This window comes from Eschrichtius robustus, chromosome 10 (assembly GCF_028021215.1).
Source record: "Eschrichtius robustus isolate mEscRob2 chromosome 10, mEscRob2.pri, whole genome shotgun sequence".
NCBI lineage: Eukaryota > Metazoa > Chordata > Mammalia > Artiodactyla > Eschrichtiidae > Eschrichtius > Eschrichtius robustus.
The window spans coordinates 1,868,831-1,887,542 of NC_090833.1; the positions used below are offsets into that span (position 1 = coordinate 1,868,831).

General features: G+C 57.9%; 2 protein-coding genes across 5 annotated transcripts in view; one reads left to right on the top strand and one right to left on the bottom strand.

Annotated features, from left to right (window-relative positions):
- Positions 1 to 18,712, top strand: part of RPL7A (ribosomal protein L7a) — a 304,745-nt gene that overhangs the window by 106,879 nt on the left and 179,154 nt on the right. The gene's annotated exons all lie outside the window — the stretch shown is intronic.
- The window catches only part of KCNT1 (potassium sodium-activated channel subfamily T member 1), a 67,530-nt gene that overhangs the window by 45,671 nt on the left and 3,147 nt on the right, over positions 1 to 18,712 (bottom strand). For 2 of the 4 annotated variants that reach the window (XM_068552251.1, XM_068552250.1), the window contains exon 1: positions 10,656 to 10,750. The exons of 1 other annotated variant lie outside the window; for it this stretch is intronic. In XM_068552251.1, coding sequence (XP_068408352.1) covers positions 10,656 to 10,750 — 95 coding nt within the window. Of the gene's footprint in view, positions 1 to 10,655; positions 10,815 to 18,712 lie in introns of those variants that run through there. One more of the 4 variants, XM_068552248.1, reaches the window with a different exon arrangement.

The following is an 18,712-nucleotide window of genomic DNA, read 5'->3' on the forward strand; positions in this document are numbered from 1 at the left end:
TACAAAGAAAATCCTAAAGATGCCACCAGAAAACTGCTAGAGCTCACCAATGAATTTGGTAACATTGCAGGATACAAAATTAATATACAGAAATGTGTTGTACTTCTATACACTAACAACAAACTATCAGAAAGAGAAGTTTAAAAAAATCCTATTTACCATCACATCAAAAAAAAAAAAACAAACCTAGGAATAAATCTAACTAAGGAAGTAAAAGATCTGTAAGAAAACTGTAAGACACTGATGAAAGGAACTGAAGATGACACAGAGGGAAAGATATACCATGCTCATGGATTGGAAAAATTAATACTGTTTAAATGACCATACTACTCAAAGCAATCTACAGATTCAATGCAATCCCTGTCAAAATACCAATGGCATTTTTCACCAATGGCATTTTTCAAAAGCTCCCAACTGGCCAAAGCAATCTTGAGAAAGAAGAACAGAGCTGGAGGTATCATGCTTCCTGACTTCAGACTATACTACAAAGCTACTGTAATCACAACAGTATGGTACTGGCACAAAAACAGAAATATAGATCAACAGAACAGAATAGAGAGCCCAGAAATAAACCCACACACTTATGGTCGGTCAATCTATGACAGAGGAGGCAAGAACATACAATGCAGAAAAGACAGTCTCTTTCCCAGTAGTGCTGGGAAAACTGGACAGCTACATGTAAAAGAATGAAATTAGAATGCTCTCTAACACCATATATATAAAAAAAAAAACGCAAAATGGATTAAAGACCTAAATGTAAGCCCTGAAAACATAAAACCTAGAAGAAAACAATGGCAGAACATTCTCTGACATAAGTCTCAGCAATATATTTTTGGATTTGTCTCCCAAGGCAAAGTAAACAAAAACAAAAGTAAACAAATGAGACCTAATTAAACTAAAAGCTTTTGCACAGCAAAGGAAACCATCAACAAAACGAAAAGACAACCTACCAAATGGGAGAAAATATTTGCAAATGATATGACCAATAAGGAGTTAATACTCAAAGTACATAAAGAGCTCATACAACTCAATAACAAAAAAACAAACAACTGGATTAAAAAATGGGCAGAAGACCTGAACGGACATTTTTCCAAAGAAGGCATACAGATGGCCAGCAGGTACATGAAAAGCTCAACATCACCAATCATCAGAGAAATGCAAATCAAAACCACAATGAGGTATCATCTCACACCTATCAGAATGGCTAACATCAAAAAGACCACAAATAACAAATGTTGGCAAGGATGTGGATAAAAGGGAGCCCTAGAACACTGTTGTTGGGAATGTAAATTGGTGCAGCCACTGTGGAAAACAGTACGGAGCTTCCTCAAGAAGGTGAAAAAAGAACTGCCGTACGATCCAACAATCCCACTCTCCTGGGTATATACCCCCCAAATCCTTGAAAACACTAATTCAAAAAGATACATGCACCCCAATGTTCATAGCAGCATTACTTACAATTGCCACGACATGGAAGCAACCTAAGTGTCCATCAACAGATGAACAGACAAAGAAGACGTATGTATAAATATAGTGGAATACTAGTCAGTCCTAAAAAAAAAAAAAGAATGAAATTTTGCCATTTGCAGCAACGTGGATGGACCTGGAGGGTATTATGTTTAGTGAAATAATTCAGAAAGAGAAAGGCAAATACTGTGTTATCACTTATACATAGAATCTAAAAATAAAACAAATGAATGAACGTAACAAAACAGAAACAGACTCAGAAACAGAAACTGACTCTGGCCCTCCCACCTCCCTCTTCAAAAAGCCCTGTGATCCCATGGGGTCCACCCAGATGATCCAGGACTGTCTCCCCATCTCAAGATCCTTAACTTCAACACATCTGCAAAGCCCCTCTCGTCACCTAAGACACGTGCAGGTCACAGGCATTAGGACATGTACATCTTTGGGAGGGGGGCATTGCTCAGTCCATCACACATGGTGAGCCTATGTAATGCCATTGGTCAATACATGAAACCCAGAAAGAGTAGTCCAGAAAAAACACCTTCAGGTGTCATCCTTTGAGGCTGCTATAATACAGTTTGAAAACTGGTAATTAAATGGAAAGGATTGAGCGTGTTTTCCTGCTTTCTCAGCAGGAATTATGTTTCAGGGTGTATAACTAGCTCCCATTGATGTAGGAAAACCACCAGTTAAAGAAGAATGTGGCTTATACTCAAGGAGGGTGGAGGAGAACAGGAAAGGAGCTTGTCCAAGCCGCCACAGAACGTGGGGCTCAGGGAGGACGTCCGGTGGGGTTGCCACCCTTAGCTGCACCAAGGAGGGGGAACGCATGGTCGTATGATGACGGATCACCTTGCATAACTGCCCAGTGCACAGGCTGGGCTGTCATCGTTAAGCCATCGTGTCCCTCTGGCCATCTCTAACGGAGGGACAACCAGGACATGGGGCAACATGGGGACCGTGGTGGCACTTAAAACCTTCTCTTGCCTGAAACATTTGAGTTCCATCCACGAGACCTTCAGACCCAACATCCAGTTTACAGGAATACTGGAGGCAGAGCAACAAGCTGAACCACCCACCAAGAGGCAAACAGACACACAGACGGCAGAACATTCTGCAGGACCAGAGGCCTGGCGTATCAGCTACCTATGCTGTGTGACAAATTGCCACCAACTTCACAGCTTAAAGCAACATATACTCGCAGTGCCGAGGTTAGAAGACCGGGTGTAGCTTAGCTTGGTGTCTTGCTTAGGGTCCCACGCATCTGAAATCAGCATTAGCAGGGCTGGGTTTCCACCTGGACCCCTGGGGAAAATCCGCCTCCAGGCTCATCCAGTTGGCTGGATTCAGCTCCTGGCGGCTGTAGGACTGAGGTTCCCCTTTCCTGCTGGCTGTTGGCTGCTCAGCCCCTAAAGGCTGCCCTCATCCCTGGGCCCCTCCACCTTTAAGGTGGCAATCGTGGGTCAGATTCCCCTGTGCCCCAAATCTTTTCTTCCACTTCCAGCCAGGGAAAACACTCTTGCTTTCAAAGGGCCCCTGTGACCAGAAAGGGCCAAACCTCCTGGTGATTAACTCAGCCAACTGATTAGTAACCTTACTTATAACGCAAAATTGCCATGGGTATGAGCTTCCTATGGCTGACGTAACAAAGTACCACAGTCTGGATGGCTTGAACAACAGAAATTCGTTCTCTCCCAGTTCTGGAGGCCAGAAGTCCAAGATCAAGGTGTCAGCAAGGCTGGCTCCTTGTGAGGCCGTGAGGAAGGATCATTCCAGGTCTGTCTCCAGATTTCCCTTTTTTAAAAGGTCACCAGTAGGGACTTCCCTGGTGGTCCAGTGGCTAAGACTCCACATTCCCAATGCAGGGGGTCCGGGTTTGATCCCTGGTCAGGGAACTAGATCCCACATGCTGCAACTAAAAGATCCTTCACATAGCAACGAAGATCCCACGTGCCGCAACTAAGAGCCGGTGCAGCCAAAAATAATAATAATAATAAATAAATGTTAAAAAAAAAAGGTCACTAGTCATGTTGGATTAGGGCCCACCCTAATGACCTCATGCTCATGTAATGACCTCTAAAGACCCTACTTCCAAATAAGGAGATGCTGGGGGGTGACATCTCACCATCTTCACCGGCTTGGAGATTAGGGTGGGGGACCTGGGGAGGCCACATCTGATAGGAGCCACTCTGGATTAAAAGGAGTTAGTGAACCCTAATAACCAGATGCAACACGATATTCCTGGACCAAACAAACCAGCCGAGAAGGACAGGTTGGGGCCACCAGGGAAATGTCTTCCCCAAGCCAGGTATGGGCTGCCCCCTCCCTGGACTCCACCCTGGCTGCAGACCCAGAGCCAGGAGCCCTCACCCACTCCCCGCAGGCTCTCTGATCACCTCATGGGCACCACCCAGGGCTCCCCGACTTCTCAGGGGAGACACCTCCTCTCCTCCTGCCCCCCCAGTGCAGACACGAGTCTCAGGAGATGCCCCACAGATGCCACACGAAATCTGTGCCCCCCAGAGGCCCCAGGGGAGGGTCCTTCCTGCTTCTTCCAGCTCCGGGCGGCCCCAGGCGGCCCTGGCTTGTGGCCACGTCACCCCAGTCTCTGCTCCGTCTCCACAAGGCTTCTCCTGTGTGTGTTTCTCTTCTTACAGGGATACCAGTCAGCAGATGCAGGGCCCACCCTAAATCCAAGATCATCCCACTTCAAGATCTTTACCTTAATTACACCTGCAAAGACCCTATTGCCAAATAAAGTCACGTTCCCAGGTGCCAGGTGGACATGAGTTTGGGGGACACTATTCAAAGCACTGCAGTGGGTCTGCAGTTCTTTCCTGCAGACCCCCTCTCCTGAAGTTCCCCCAATCAGCTATGCGACCTTCAACAGGTCCTTTTCCTGAGGGATCTGCCTCTACTCACCAGGTGCCTGCACCCCGTGGGTGAGGGGAGAGGGGAAGGCTCTCCCTCCAGGGATCCTGGGATGTTCTCGGGGAGTAAGGAATTTGAAATCAAGGCAGGGCTTAACCTCGTGAAAGGTTACTGGCCATCTTTTTTTTTTTTTTTTTTTTAATTAATTAATTTTAGTCTTGGCTGCGTTAGGTCTTTGCTGCGCACAGGCTTTAATTGCGGCGAGCGTGGGCTTCTCGTTGCGGTGGCTTCTCTTGTTGCGGAGCACCGGCTCTAGGCGCAAGGGCTTCAGTAGTTGTGGAACACAGGCTCAGTAGCTGTGGCTCACGGGCTCTAGAGCACAGGCTAAGTAGCTGTGGCGCACGGGCTTAGTTGCTCCGCGGCACGTGGGATCTTCCTGGACCAGGGCTCAAACCCATGTCCTCTGCCTTGGCAGGCGGATTCTTAACCACTGCGCCACCAGGGAAGCCCCGGCCATCTCTTTTGTAGTGTCCACCTTGTTTCCCCAAGCCTGCTGGGGATGGAATGTGTGTGTCTCCCTAAACTCACATTGAAGCCCCAACCCCCAGTGTGATGGTGTTTGAAGGTGGGGCCTTGGGAGGTGATTAAAGTTAGATGAGGTCCCGAGAGTGGGGCCCCAAGATGGGATTAGTGCCCTTATGAGAGCACGTGCTCTCTGTGTCTCTGTGTCTCCCGTGAGAACACGGTGAGAAGGAGTCTGTACACCAGGAAGAGGTCCCACCAGGAACCCCCCCCCCCACCCCTGGCTGGTATCTGATCTCAGACTTCCAGCCTCAGAACTGTGAGAATTAAGTGTCTGCTGGTGAAGCCCCTAGGCTTGGGTGTTTGTCACACAGCTCGAGCTGCCTGAGACACAGCCTGGACACTCTCACCTCCCATTTTCACTCCAAGTGGATGAAGCCGAATGACACACGCACAGAATTTTCAACGGCAAATGGCACGTCGTGGGAAGCATATCAGGAGTGAAGGGAACCGCATTGTGAAACAGAAACCGAGCACGGTTTCCGTGACACTGGAGGATGCTGGCCACGCTCTCGCTGGATGTCTGTGTTCTGCTTTGCACTAATTGGGAGGAATTTAATTCTGATTCGGGCACACAAGTCCCCGGGATGCAGGCTTAGAGGCAAAGAGATGCAGTGAGATGTGCAACACCAGGGGCCGGGATGGGGACCCGGCTACCGGGGGCGCCCAATTCGCCATCTCAGGGTCTCCCCCAGTATCCTCGGGATGTGGGCAAGGGGAGCCAGGGCCCCTTCTCATCACAGAACTGCTAACACCTTGACTGGTGTATCCCAGATCACTGAGAGCGTGGCTGTCTTCCAAGTGCAGACTCAGGTCCAGGAGCCCCGCCGACCCGCCTCGGTGTCCACACTGCTGCTCACATGTGTGTGCGCCCCTCCATCACCCACGCCCTCCCTGTCCCGTTTGTTCTTATTCCTTTATCCTCCATCTGCCCGCTGCCGATCCTGCCTGCTCCTGGCCTCCCAGGACCGGGGGCGACCCAAGCCCCCACACGCCCACCCAGAGGGAGGGACACAGGGTAGGAGGAAGGCGCGGCCTGCCCCCGGGAGCCCCGGCCACCTCCCTGACCGCCTCCCAGGCCCCTGCTCTCTGCGGGGGTCCCCCAGGTGACAATGGGGAGCAGAATTAGACCTGGCCCCAGTCCTACGGTGGTGTGGCAGAGAGGCAGGCAAATGAGCCCCAGGCCCGGAAAGTGCTAGAAAGATCGATATAAATCTTACCCCCTTGGGACACAGCACACAGAATCGGCCAGGACCTGAGCCTTCCCTTGGTCCAATCATGCAGACAGAGGAAAGTGAGTCCCCAAGAGACACAGGAACACTGAGAGAGCCGCCTGGCCGCGTCCGGGTCAGCTCCCGGTGTCCATGCACCCAGCGTGCTCGCCACTGTTCTGTCCACGGTTTAAAGTCAGAAACTGCAGAGACAGAGGCAGACCGGAGAAGGCACGCAGCTGCGGAGGACGTGGGCGGGTCCCGGGAGGAGGTGAAGGACCCTGGGCGCAGGTGGGACGGAGCCGAGGTGAGCGCAAGAATTTCAGGCCTGGGCGACGGACGAAGCTGGGGCTGTTGGGGGCCCACTGGAGAGGCTGGCGTGAGGGCGGGCAGCTGTCCAGGGGGCAGAAGCAGCCGCCCCAGGGGTGACCAACTTACGCAGGGAGGGGGTCCTGGAGCACCCCCGGGCCTTGGGCCTGAACACCCAGGTGGCTGCTCTGGGCTGGGGAGGGGCTGTGGGGGGAGGTGAGGCGTCTGGCTTTAGACCCCCACTCCGGGGTGCTGGACGACATGCCCCCCGCACCCCAGCACCATCCAGTCCTATTCTGCATGGAGCTGAAGGTGGCAGGGGACCCCCAACCTGCCTGGGCCCCACCAGCCTGGGCCACCGCCATTTCCCAGGTGGGCCGTGTCCTCCAAGGCCTTCAGGTCTGTGATGGACACAGGCCCCTGGCCAGGGTAGGGCAAGAAGGCCAGGGTGGGGCCGGGATCCCACCTCACCGCATCCTGACTGAGGCTGAGCAGAAGGGAGGCCCGGGGAGTTTAAGCGTAACACCAGGGGCCTGAACGCAGCCCCCGCGCAGGAGGAACCCAGGGGACCCCGGGGGCTGGGCCTGCTCCAAAGGCACCTCTCTGAGCCCTGCCTGCCCCTCCTGGAGCCCAGCCCAGGGGTCGGAGGGTCCAGCCCTGGGGGCCGTGGCTGCCAACAGTGGCTCCTGCTGGGCGGGGCCGGGGTCTGTCCTCAGGGAGCCCCCCGCAGTGCAGGCCTGCCTCCCCACTTCTCGGCTTGCTGGGTGAAACAACACCGAGTGCAGCTCAGTCCCACAGGAACGGTCAGGTTCCATCTGCTGTTGCTGGAAGAGCTTAGGGAAACACCGAACAGGGCCCTTCTGGGCAGTGCTCTAACCCCTGGAGGCCTGGCCTCCTCACCTCCCTGCGGCCGGCGCTGCCCCGGAGCCCCCAGGGGGGCGCACACACCTCCCCACCCCCCACCCCGTCCTCCACTAGATGCCTGGGGGCGAGGGGGGCACGGACCCTGACGTCACCTCCCGCTGCGGGCTGGGTCCTGGCCGGACAGGCAGCTGGGGAAAGCAGCTGGTCCCCGGCACGCAGGCCAGGAGAACACCTGGCCGGGCCTTCTCTTCACCTGTGGCTCTGCCCACCCCAGCCTCTGGCTGGATCTACCCCTCGTGGGAGACGAGCGTGTGGTGTGACAGCCCGTGGCCCCCGCCCCGCGGTGCAGAGAGGGTGGGGGGTGGGTGGCTGGCTGAAGCCTCGTGTCCACGTTACAGACCAGGAAAGGGAGCAACACTTAGAACGACCAAAGCCCCGTCTGCGAAGCCCTGTCCCGCTCTCCTCACAGCCGCCTCTTCCAGGCCGGGCTACCATCGGCCCTCTGCAGGAAGAAGAGCGGGCGCGGGGACTCACCGCCCTGCCAGGCCTGCAGCCCCCGAGCCCCGCAGGGGGCCCTCAGAGCCCCAGGTCCAGCCCCCAGGACCAGGTGCACCAGGCGCAGTGGAGGGTCCACTGCGGACGGGGAGGGGCCTCCTGGAGCTGCCCCTTGGCTCCTGGGGTGAAGGGGCAGTGAGCTGACCCGGGACAGGGCAGGGAGCCCCGCGCCCCGGGCCTTGCAGGGTCCAGGCCTAGGGCTAGATCCCTGGCTCCCCAGGAGCCCCGAGACCCGGCCACAGGCAGTGATGAGGGTCCCCTAGGACCCTGGCTGCCCCCCCTGCAAGAGGCTGGCCAGCAGTCTCCTTCGCTCACGTGGGCTGAGCCCCGCCCCCACCCCCCAAGGCCACGGTGTGTGAAGCTGTGGTGACTCATGGCTGTGGCTTTATTCCCCTGGAGAACAGGAAGCCCACAGCCCTGGCCGCCTACCCACAGCCTGCCAGGAGTCGGGCAGCAGCGCCCCCGCTCACCCCACGGAGGCTGCCCCGGGGCGCGTGAGCGGGGCTGGAGAGGAGCCCAGGCAGCAGGCACCCAGGAGCACGCGGCGGGAGGGCAAAGCACAGCTCTTCTCCCCGGACCCACAACGCCCGCTCGGCAGTGCCGATTCGCCCAGGCCACCGGCCCTTCCTGCTGCGGCCCCAGGACCCCGGCCCCGGCCCGGCCCCGGGCTCTGTGGGACTGTCCCTGGGGCACACGGAAGCACTGGCTGAGGGCACATGGCCCTGCTGGTGGGGCAGGCTGGCCGCCTTGGCCTCCAGCCTCCCGGGCCCTCCAGCCGCCCCACAGCCTCTCAGCCCCAGTGCCTGCTCCCTTCCCTCACCCGACATACACACACATCCTTACCACCTCTCCGCACGTGCAGCGCAGGGTCTCCATGCCTGCCCAGGGACCAGGGGGCCTGTCCTCTGGAGGGCTCCCCCCGCCACACACACACACACACACACAGCCCGTCTCTGAACACCACGAGCACACAAACACAAAGTCCCTGCTCCCAGCACACAGGAGACTTTCCCCCTGAAAACAAGGCCGAGGAGAACAGAGACTGGGTGTTGCCAGGAGCTGCAGGGCAGTGACTGCTCACGGGTACGAGGTTTCCGTCGGGGGTGATGGAATGCTCTGGAACTACATAGTGGTGATGATGTGTATGTACCAAATGTCACTTTATATTTCAGGTTTTGTATATTTTACCACAATAAAAAAACCCCAAGCCACAAGGTCCAGAGCACGGTGGAGGATTCAGTGCCAGCTTCCCATTTCCCAGGGGACAGGGACAGTTCCCTCCAGGCAGACACACGCCACCCTTGGCTGACGGCAAGGACCTGCCATCCACTCCTAAAATCTAAGGGATGTGTCACTGCAATTACATCAGTTGCAGTCACTGGCATTCCTGGAGCATTTGGAGGCCCCAGGCCCACTCGGGGAGATAGATGCCGCTTCCTGCCGCTTCTGAAAGAACCTCTGGGGCTGCTGTTATCGAGAATTAATCAAGTCCCAGCGGAGCAGGCAGTGAGGGGCTGGTGCTGACTTAGGAAGGTGCTGAGCTCACGTTTGGCTTAGAGAAGCACCCAGCACTGCCCTCCTCTGCCTCTGCCCACCCAGGTAGCTAAATGAACTCTTCACCTGGGTGTGTGTTTTCGGGTGGGTTTACCTATGACCACGGTACTCAGTCCAACAAGATAAAACTACACGGCCTTAATGTGCCCCTCTGCTGGGCTTGCACCCTTGGTTCTATGTGGGTGAAGACCCTGGGTTCCATTTCTCCTCCAGATTCTACCTGGAGAATGCAACTGAATGCTATGGGAGGTCTGGAAGGATATTGTTTCCGGCACGCAGAATGGATTTTAAACTCACTTTCCACAAGCCTCACACACAGTCCTTATATACTGGCCTCATTCACAAGCACGATTTCTTTCCCAGCTGCAGCTTCAGCAGTGGATTATTCTGAGAGACTCATCTGTGCCCTGACGAATTTCAACCTCATGGACTTTATGTGCTAACTTGAATAATTGCACTGTTGGCACAACTGCAGATTCACGAGCCCAGTTCAGGGCTGGGTGGGGAAGGAGACCCGCAGATACCAGGGCCCCTCCCCCAACACACTGCAAGGGAAGTGGTTCTGGTCCGAAGTCCCACAGGCTCCAGCGTTGAGTCCCTGCACGCATAAAAGCACTTCCCCTGAGGCTGACACAGCTATAGTGCTGGGTGTTTACTGAGACAGCTATTTGGGGAAAGGGCAGAGAAAAGCAACATTTCTCCCAGCTTCCTGCCAGCCTCCTCAGCACATGAATTATTACCAAGGGCTCATTTTGCTGGTCCTTTGCCGAAAGACTCAAGTTTATTTTGCTTTGTGCCCCCCAGGAGAATCTGAGGTGAGGGGACATTGTCATCCCTGGTAAGTGACCACAACATGAGCTCGAAGGACACCATCCCTTAATTAATAATAAATGACCATAGCCAGCGTCTGGAGGACGCCAGCCCTCAGCCAGCCTGCGGGGCTCTGCCACGTGGCGCTTCCGGCCCTGGCTCGTGCCCAAAATCAGCAGAGCTGCCAGCGGGACTGGGGGCCTGTGGGCAGAGCCGGGGAGGCTGGCCCGGGGATTGGTCTCTGCGGAGACTCCCCAGTACAGAGCCTCCCGTCCCATCCTCCAGGTTCCTCCCGGCAAAATGCTTCCCACCCCCCAACTTCTCCGGGTTCCGGAAACCCGGGAAAGTTGAAGGGCGCCGGCCCAGGGCAGCGTGGGTGCAGCGGCGGCCTTCAGCACCGCGGACAACTCCGCGCGCCGACCCCCGCCCTACCTGTCGTCGTTCTGGAAGGACTGGTCGCCCAGCAGCAGGTCCCGGAAGCGGTACCGCGGTGGCAGGGGCACCAGCTCTGCGTCCAGGTCGCTCATCTTGAGGCTGGCGGTGTCCAGGAGCGCGCCGTCCCCGCGGCCGCCGTCCCCGGCGCCGGGCTGCCTGCGGGAACACGCCAGCGCCCGCTCAGCCTGTGCCCGCGCTCGCCGCGCAGAGCGGCCCCCGGCCAGCACAGCCCCTGCCCGCCCCGCCGCCCCCGGCCCCCCGCCCGCCCCGCCCCGCCGCCCCCCACGCGCCTGGCCGCGCACTACAGCCCCGCCGCTGCGCCCACCGCTGCTGCCGGGCTGCGCGGCCCACTCCAAAGCAAGCACCTCCAGGGCGTTGGGGAGGTTCACCACTGCCGATGTCAGGGGCAGGCACTCACATCACCCCCGATCCCACGGGGGCCGTGGAAGCCCTCCCGGCTCCCCCCACACAGACTTTGCCAAAGTTGGCTGCTCAGCCTTCCTCTGGGTCCAGAACACCTAGCTCCCCCTCAAAGACCCCCTTCCAGACCCTCAGGCTGCTGGGCTCAGGGGACGTGACCAGGAGGCTTAAGAAGAGGCCCTCATCTGTGGCCTCCCTGGGGCCAAGCAGCTCAGGTCGGATCAGAGCCTGCGAGGGGGTGTCAGCAGGGGAGGGCAGGATCCCTCTGAGCCCCCAGCTGCCCTCTGCCCAGCGTCACCAGGATTCTGGGGCCACAGAGACCCCTGTCCCAAACACCTGGCAGTGGTAGAGCAGGGGTCACACCCGGTAGACCGGGAGGGTCCCTGGCGGTCTGCAGCCTTCTGGGGCACCAACATTTGTCTTCCGGGGCTCCTTCCCCTTTCCTGCCCCCATTCCCACACCCAGGTGAGTTCTGGCTGCAGTTACCCTCACGCACCGAGGCTCCCAGTTTCCAGCGTCCAGGGCAGCAGCCCCCAGGGCCCTCTGGACATCACAACAGGCCCTCTCTGCCCTCCAAGTCAGAGGCTCGCTAGCTACCCCCGGAGCCCCGCCGTAACACAGTGGTGCCGGACGCAGCAGAGCAGCTGCACATCGTTAACTAGAGCCGTGGGGATTCTCATTTCCATGGTGCACGTGGGCAGGGCGGGGGCCCGGGCCACCAGCGCAAGTGGGAGTCAGGTCAGACCCTGGGGACTCCCGGCCCTCTGGCAACCACCTGACCTTCCAGGTTGAGTCCAGCCCCAGGCCACCCCTAGGTGCTGCCCCTCAGCGCCCGGTGGGACACTGGTGGGGAGGCAGGAATTATAATATCTCCCCGCAGCCTCTGCCCGCTGGGCTGAGCCCTCACTCACTCTTCTAAGAGCCAAGACCCCGGGGTCGGGGGAGCAGCACATCAGCTGTGACCCTTTAGTGGTGGACCCGGGAATGGCCTCCTGGGCCCCTTCTCAGTCACCACAGGAGGCAGGGCAGATGAGCTGGGGGGGGGGGAAGGTGGGTTCTCCCCCCTGTCAGGCCCATCCCCCCAAGGGACAGGAGTTGGAGGAGGACAGAGGAGCCCAGCTCAGCCTCTGGGCAGGTGCAGGGGTCTGCTGACCACACTCACTCCCGCGCTGAAAAACTACGGGCAGGCCGTACGAGAGGCTGGGAGCCCAGGGCCACTCACCTGGAGCACGAGGTCCACGCGGGCGGGTGGGCACTATGGACCCCTCCTCTCCCTCCCCAACCTGGGAAGGGCAGGCACATTCCCTGGGCCCCCACCGAGGGCCTGGCCCACGCCTCCCGACCCCCTGGACGAGCAGCAGGCAGGTGTCAGCCCCCCAGCCCACGGCCATCGGGAGCTGCTCAAGGACCGTCCCAGGCCGAGGCTGCGAGCGACCACGTGGGCCCAACACGCCTGGCGTGCTGTTCTCCCGGGTCTCGGGGTCAACCCTGAGGATCTGGCAGCATTTGAGAAATAACATTTCCTTAATTGCATCAGCGTGGCTGCATGTTTTTCCTTAGTCACAAGCTGGTGGGGCCGTGGGTAGGGGCAAGCAGGCGGGGGAACCACATGGCCAGAGGTTGGGGGCTGCGTCTTCTTGCTTTTGCCCCTTTCTTGCCAAAAGCCTCTTTCAATGGCAGAACCCCAAGAGACTGCCAGCTCCCCGGGCATGGCTGCCTCTGACCCCCTCCCCACTCTGACCTGCTTTGGGCTTTCTCTCCCGGCCTCAAGGCCCGGACACGGCAGGGCCCGTGGAAGCGCTCGGAACCCAGGGCCTCTGTTTGCTTCAGGGGGACACAGCGGGGGGAAGAAGTGCACCAGGAGTCAGAAGGCCAGGCCCCTGCCCGCACGCTGTGGCCTGGGGAGGACGACAGGGAACGCCGCCCCTCTTCCCTGACGGTGCCGCTGGGACACCGGACGCTGGCGTGAGCACAGGGCGGAGAGCAGGTAGCCCACAGGCCTCCTGGCATCCTGCCTCGCGGCACCGGCGGAGCCGAAAGCCCACATGAACCCGAGTGTTTGTTGTGCTGGCCGAGAACCAGGGCCCCAGGTCTCCTGGAATGGTGCCCCTTGCAGGAGGGATGTGGCTGGACAGCTGCTCCCCGTGTCGAGGGGCTGGTTGAGGCCTCTCTCCAAGCCCAAGGGCTTGTGTCACTGAGAGCTCTTGGGCATGCGGGAGTGGGGGTGGGGGTCCCATCCCCCTCGGAGCTGAGATGGTCCAGGTGGGGCGAAAGCAAGGCCCCACCTCGGCCTCCTCGTCTCCCCTTCCCACTCCCTCCTCCCTGCGGGCCCAGAGGGGCCGAGAGGAAGTCTGGGACCCCCAAACCACACCCATTATCCTTTCTGTTCTGTGTGATGGCCACATGGAAGAACGGCCGATTTCTATAAGAACGCAGTGCTTCGGTGGTATGAAGAAGGCGTCCATCTTCCCGGCCCTTGCTTTGCCCTCAGGACAAGGCATGGAACTTCATCTGTGGGACTCACCAACCCCCTGCCGAGCCAGGGCAGAGCAGCCCCCTCCCAGGCAAGGCCCTGGGGACTCTCAGGGCCCGTCGGCGTAAACCCGCAGGCCCAGGGAGCCGCCAAGGGTCCTGATGACTGAGCGGGCTCGGTCCTGCCCCATTAGTCCATGCTGGGTGGCCCCATGAAAGTCACTTCGCCTCCCTGAGCCTCAGTTTCCTCATCTGTAAATGCATATCCTGATGCCTTCTACCTTTAGCAGGTGATTGTAAAGATGTAAGGAGACAGCAAGGTTGAGGTGTGCAGTGTGGTATCTAGCACATGGGTGTGTAATCCACGTCAGTTTTTAATCTGGGGCTGGTGAGCCAGCAGTTTGGCCAAATTCCAGCAGACAAAGGCTCTGACCCCAAGCGTCAGGTTCCTGGGATGGCCAGCTCCCCATCACGGTCTCCCCAGTTTGGCCGGAGGCCCCTTTGCGGGGCTTAGACTCAGGATGCCGACCTACGGGATCCAACAAGGGAGGCTAAGTAGGAGAAGGGAAGCCAGCACCCGGCACACACGGCGGGAAGTCATCTCCCAGTTTGGTGCACGTGTGCTCGCACGCCCTGACCCTCCGGGCCCAGGGGAGGGAGAGCCGGGGCCTCAGCACCCAGTGCCAGCCGTGTGCCAGGCACTGTGACTGCGGCATGTGGCACAGAGTCCTCAGAACCCCCCATGCAGCCAGGACTCCCCGTCCCTCCGATGGGAGGTGAGGACCTCTGGGCTCACACAGCCTAGGGAGAGGCCCACAAGGTGGGGCGTGGGGAAGCCAGGTGTGCCTGATATGGAGCCGTCCTGTTTACCAGCAGCTGCACTGCCTACAGGCGGCCAAGGGGAACCCCTCTGAGGGCCCGGACTTCTGCTTCCCTTCCCTCCCAAATCCGCCCCCTTAGCGGTCAAGGAGTCAAGCACAACTGAGGAGGGTAAAGTGGTCAAAAACCTGCTTCTCCCGCCGAAGGCACCAGGCCCCAGTAGTTGCACAAGTTCTGCCACCTCAGTCAAACCATTCCAAAGTACAGAAGGAAACAGAAGCGACTCTGCTTATTTTCCTAAGCTGACCTAATCCCATCACCAAAATCGGGTGCAGACAACGCCAATGTATATATGAGGCAATCTCCCTTAATACTCTAAGTGCAAATATCCTAAGTAAACTGTTACTAAATGGAATGCAGTAGTGCATTACAACACCGTACCAGCAATACCAAATAGGATTTATCTAAAAAAGACTGCAATATACTTCACTATGCAAAGAAACTAAAGGAGGGCTTTCCTGGTGGTGCAGTGGTTAAGAATCCGCCTGCCAATGCAGGAGACATGGGTTTGATCTCTGGCCCGGGAAGATCCCACATGCCGCAGAGCAACTAAGCCCGTGTGCCACAACTACTGAGCCTGCGCTCTAGAGCTCGTGAGCCACAACTACTGAAGCCCGTGCACCTAGAGCCCGTGCTCTGCAACAAGAGAAGCCACCACAATGAGAAGCCCACGCACCGCAACAAAGAGTAGCCCCTGCCACTGCAACTAGAGAAAGCCCGCGCACAGCAACGAAGACCCAATGCAGCCAAAAATAAATAAATAAATTTATTAAAAAAAAAAGAAAGAAATTAAAGGAGAAAATCCATATGATCTTGTGAGTAGATACAGAAAAAAGATTTGTTAAGACCCCCAAATCCATTAATACATTAGATATAGGGGGAGACGTTCCTAATTTGATTAACAACAACCAAAAAAATCCAGGCAGTGGTGGAATCCTGGAAGCATTCCCGCTCCAGTTGGGAACACAGGTCTGCCCACCACGATGGCAGTCCTTGGCTCCCACTGAGACGAAGCAAAGAGTAAGAGAAGGAAGAGATGGGGCTCTCGTTGTCTGCAGCAGGCATCACCGTTTGCCAAGAAAACCCAAGAGAATCAGTTGAAACCTATTAGAACGAATGGGAGCATCTAACGGGGTCGCACAAACCGAAGGCAGGAGTGACAAGGCGGTGGCAGCATCACAGGAGGGAGGGCCTGCTCACGGCAGCCGTGCAAACTCAGAAACCGGGGCCCCACTTGCCACCGGCCTCCAGGACCACTCGGAGCAACGGCCCGCCGCTCTCCGGCGCTCTCACTGATGGCAGGAGGGGGTCGTGCTCCCAGAGCTCAGCAAGCCTCCTCCAGAGGAAGGGGCAAAGCTGATCAGCTCCCGTCAATGCAAACGCTCATCTTCTCAGAACCTGTTTCCGAGATTCACGCTGAAGGATAAATATGCAAGACCTGCCAGGACGGGTGTGAGAGAAAAACAGAGAAGGGACGGGCCTTGCCAGCTGTCAGGGCTAATTTATAGCTCCAGCAACGGGATCTCTAGGGCTTGGTATGAGAGAGAACACAGAGCAGGGGAATTCAGGAGAGAAAGGAGGCCTCGGGAGGGACATCAGTAATTCAGTGTTGGTGTTGGAATGAGAGCAGCCCAACCCATCCTCAGGGCCTCTCACGGGATGCCTGCAACATCCTGTGTGGTGGGAATGGCGCTCCCCCCCCCCCCCCCCCCGCCCCGTTTGCTGATGGGGAAACAGACGCCACAGAACTGAAGTAACTCAGCTACCTGCGCAGGGCCAGTGCCGGAGCTCAGGTACTCTCAGTGGCTACGCCATCCGGCCGCGGGCCTTCTGTGAGCTAAAGAAAGACCCCAGCTCACAACCCCAAAATGAGCAGGAGCCTGGAAGAGAACGCAGGGCAAAGATGGTTGGGGTCGAGAAGGCCTCTTGTTTAGCAGGACAGACGTATAAATGCTTCCATGTGGGAACAAGACACTTTTGTTTAAAGACACGCTGATGAAAGGGAAGAACAGTGAAAGAAATCAGGTCAGTGCAAGGATGCCTGCAAGTCACGCAGGAAAGACAGACAGGCAGAAGGAGGCAAAGGACGAACAGCAGCTCAAAGAAGAGAAAACAAAACAAAAAATTCAACCGGCACACACGTGAAGGACCTCCTGCCTCCCTGGCCATTAGGGAGACAGCCCAGCAAGTACCACGATGGCGGGGGCTCTCTGACCCCGAGCCTCCAGCTGGGACACCCTCATCTGTGCCTAGGACGCTGGGCACAGACCCTAGCCTCACGATGACCCTGCAGACGGCCCGGACGTCCGCTACGCAGGACACGCTGCACTGTGAACATGCAGGTCCCAGTGACCCGAGTGGACACGTCTCTACAAAAGAACAGCCCTTTCAAAGGATCCCATTTAGGTTAAAAACTAAACACAATCTGCTCGGAGAGGACCCCAGTGAGATGGGGCTTTCTCTGGCTGCCTGGTTCACACCAGGTGTGCAGGATGTCCCCCCCGCCCGGTGACAGTTCGGCGGGGGAGGGTGGTGGGGGGGGGAGTGGTGGGCTAAGGGCTGTGACTCATCCTTGGTGCTACACCAGGAGACGTATTGAGCAAGACTTGAGTTACTGGACGTGAGAAGCGCCAGGGACGACCTGCCTCTCCCCACGCATCACCAGGCTGCAGCCGCGGCCCCAGCCCTTGTCCTGGGCCCAGCCACGGGCAGGTCTCTGGGGAGGAAGGGCATATGACATCCTGGGAAAATGTCCCTTCTCCCCCCAAGGCTCCTTTATAAAGGAGTCCAGATTGCTTGCAATGCTCAAGCCAACCTGGAGGGGGACTGAGGGACACCCCCTTTGGCTCAAAGACATGCTCCCGCTCCTAAGATGCATTCTCCAATAGCTCACACTCGGTTCAAAATTTCCGAGGAAACTGGAGACCTATGACTGACGGAGGGATGGGGGATGTGTGCACGAGTGTGCACATGTGTGGGTACGCATGGACCTGTGTGCGCCTGCGTGCACACAGGCGTGTATGTATGTATGCACAATGCACACGCACACACGTGTGTTTGCCCGCACATGCGCACACATCCCTGCCCAGTGCCCCGCAGGAGAGTCCTGCAGACGTCACGGCATCACCAGGGTCGGGGAGCAGTCCGTCGAGCGCTGGGCCGGGTGCCTGGGCAAGCAGAAAGCCGCCGAATCTCTCTGCTGACCGCGACAGGAAAGCTAAGTGTTTCCTTCTCACCATAATAAACAAGCCAGAGCTGCTCAAGCTGCCTAGAGCTGGTGTGCATCTCTGGGGAAGGACGACCCTCTCCCTAGGGGAGGAGCCTTTGAGTCAACGCCGTGGACGCTGCTCACCGCCGTCTCCGAGCTGCATCAAATCCCAAAGGGAAAGCTCAGAACACGTCGTTGAGCCAAACTCAAGCTGGAGAGCTACTGAAACAGACACTTCATAGCAGCTACCCCGTGGCACAAAGCCAGCCCAGAGGACAGGGAGGAGGGGCCTGGTAGCCGTGTGGACACGGGGCCTTGGGCGTGGCCAGGGGTGGTGATGGCGTCCCGTGGGCCCACCCCCCGGACACAGGGGAGGCAGAAGCCACGGGGATTGCAGTTCCCACCCTACCCGGCTGCCCACCTGGGCTTGGATCTACCTCTGGGGAGAGCCCTCTGCCGCACGCCCCCGCGGGGGACGCAGTGTGCCTGGGGCCCTCAGTGCCGGGCAGCGAGCCCACGTCCAGATCTCAGACCCAGCACTCACCCCCGGGGTGCCCGTCCCCCGGCTGGATGCGTGGTGACCACTGGGAGGTGCCGGGGGAGGCCTGGGCCGAGCTGCGGGGGCCGAGGCGGAAGGCTGCCCTGTGTGCCCCACTCCCACGGCCGTGGGACTGGGGTACCACCGTGTCCCTGCTCAGCCGCCAGGCTCTGAGGGCTGGCATGGCCTGCAGGGGCGCTCTGGGCCTCGTCTGGAAGCTGAGGCCCAGGTGGGGACATCCTGCCCACGCCTCATACCTGGCAGATCCCTCTCCTTAGAGCCTCATGTCCTGGAGAATCCAACTCCCTGGCTGGCTTCCCTGTCCTTCGTCCTGTAACATCTGCCAATACCTCCAGGCTCACCTCTCCCAACAACCTAGAGGCCCCATGTCTGCCAGATGGGGTGAAATTCCGCACTCGCCTGGCACCTGGGGCCTCTGTCCCTGATTTAAGACTCCGAGCTCTTCCCAAGATCAGACACCTGCCAAGAGGTATCCAACAGCGGCCTCTGGCCCGACATCCAAGGTCTCTGTGAAGC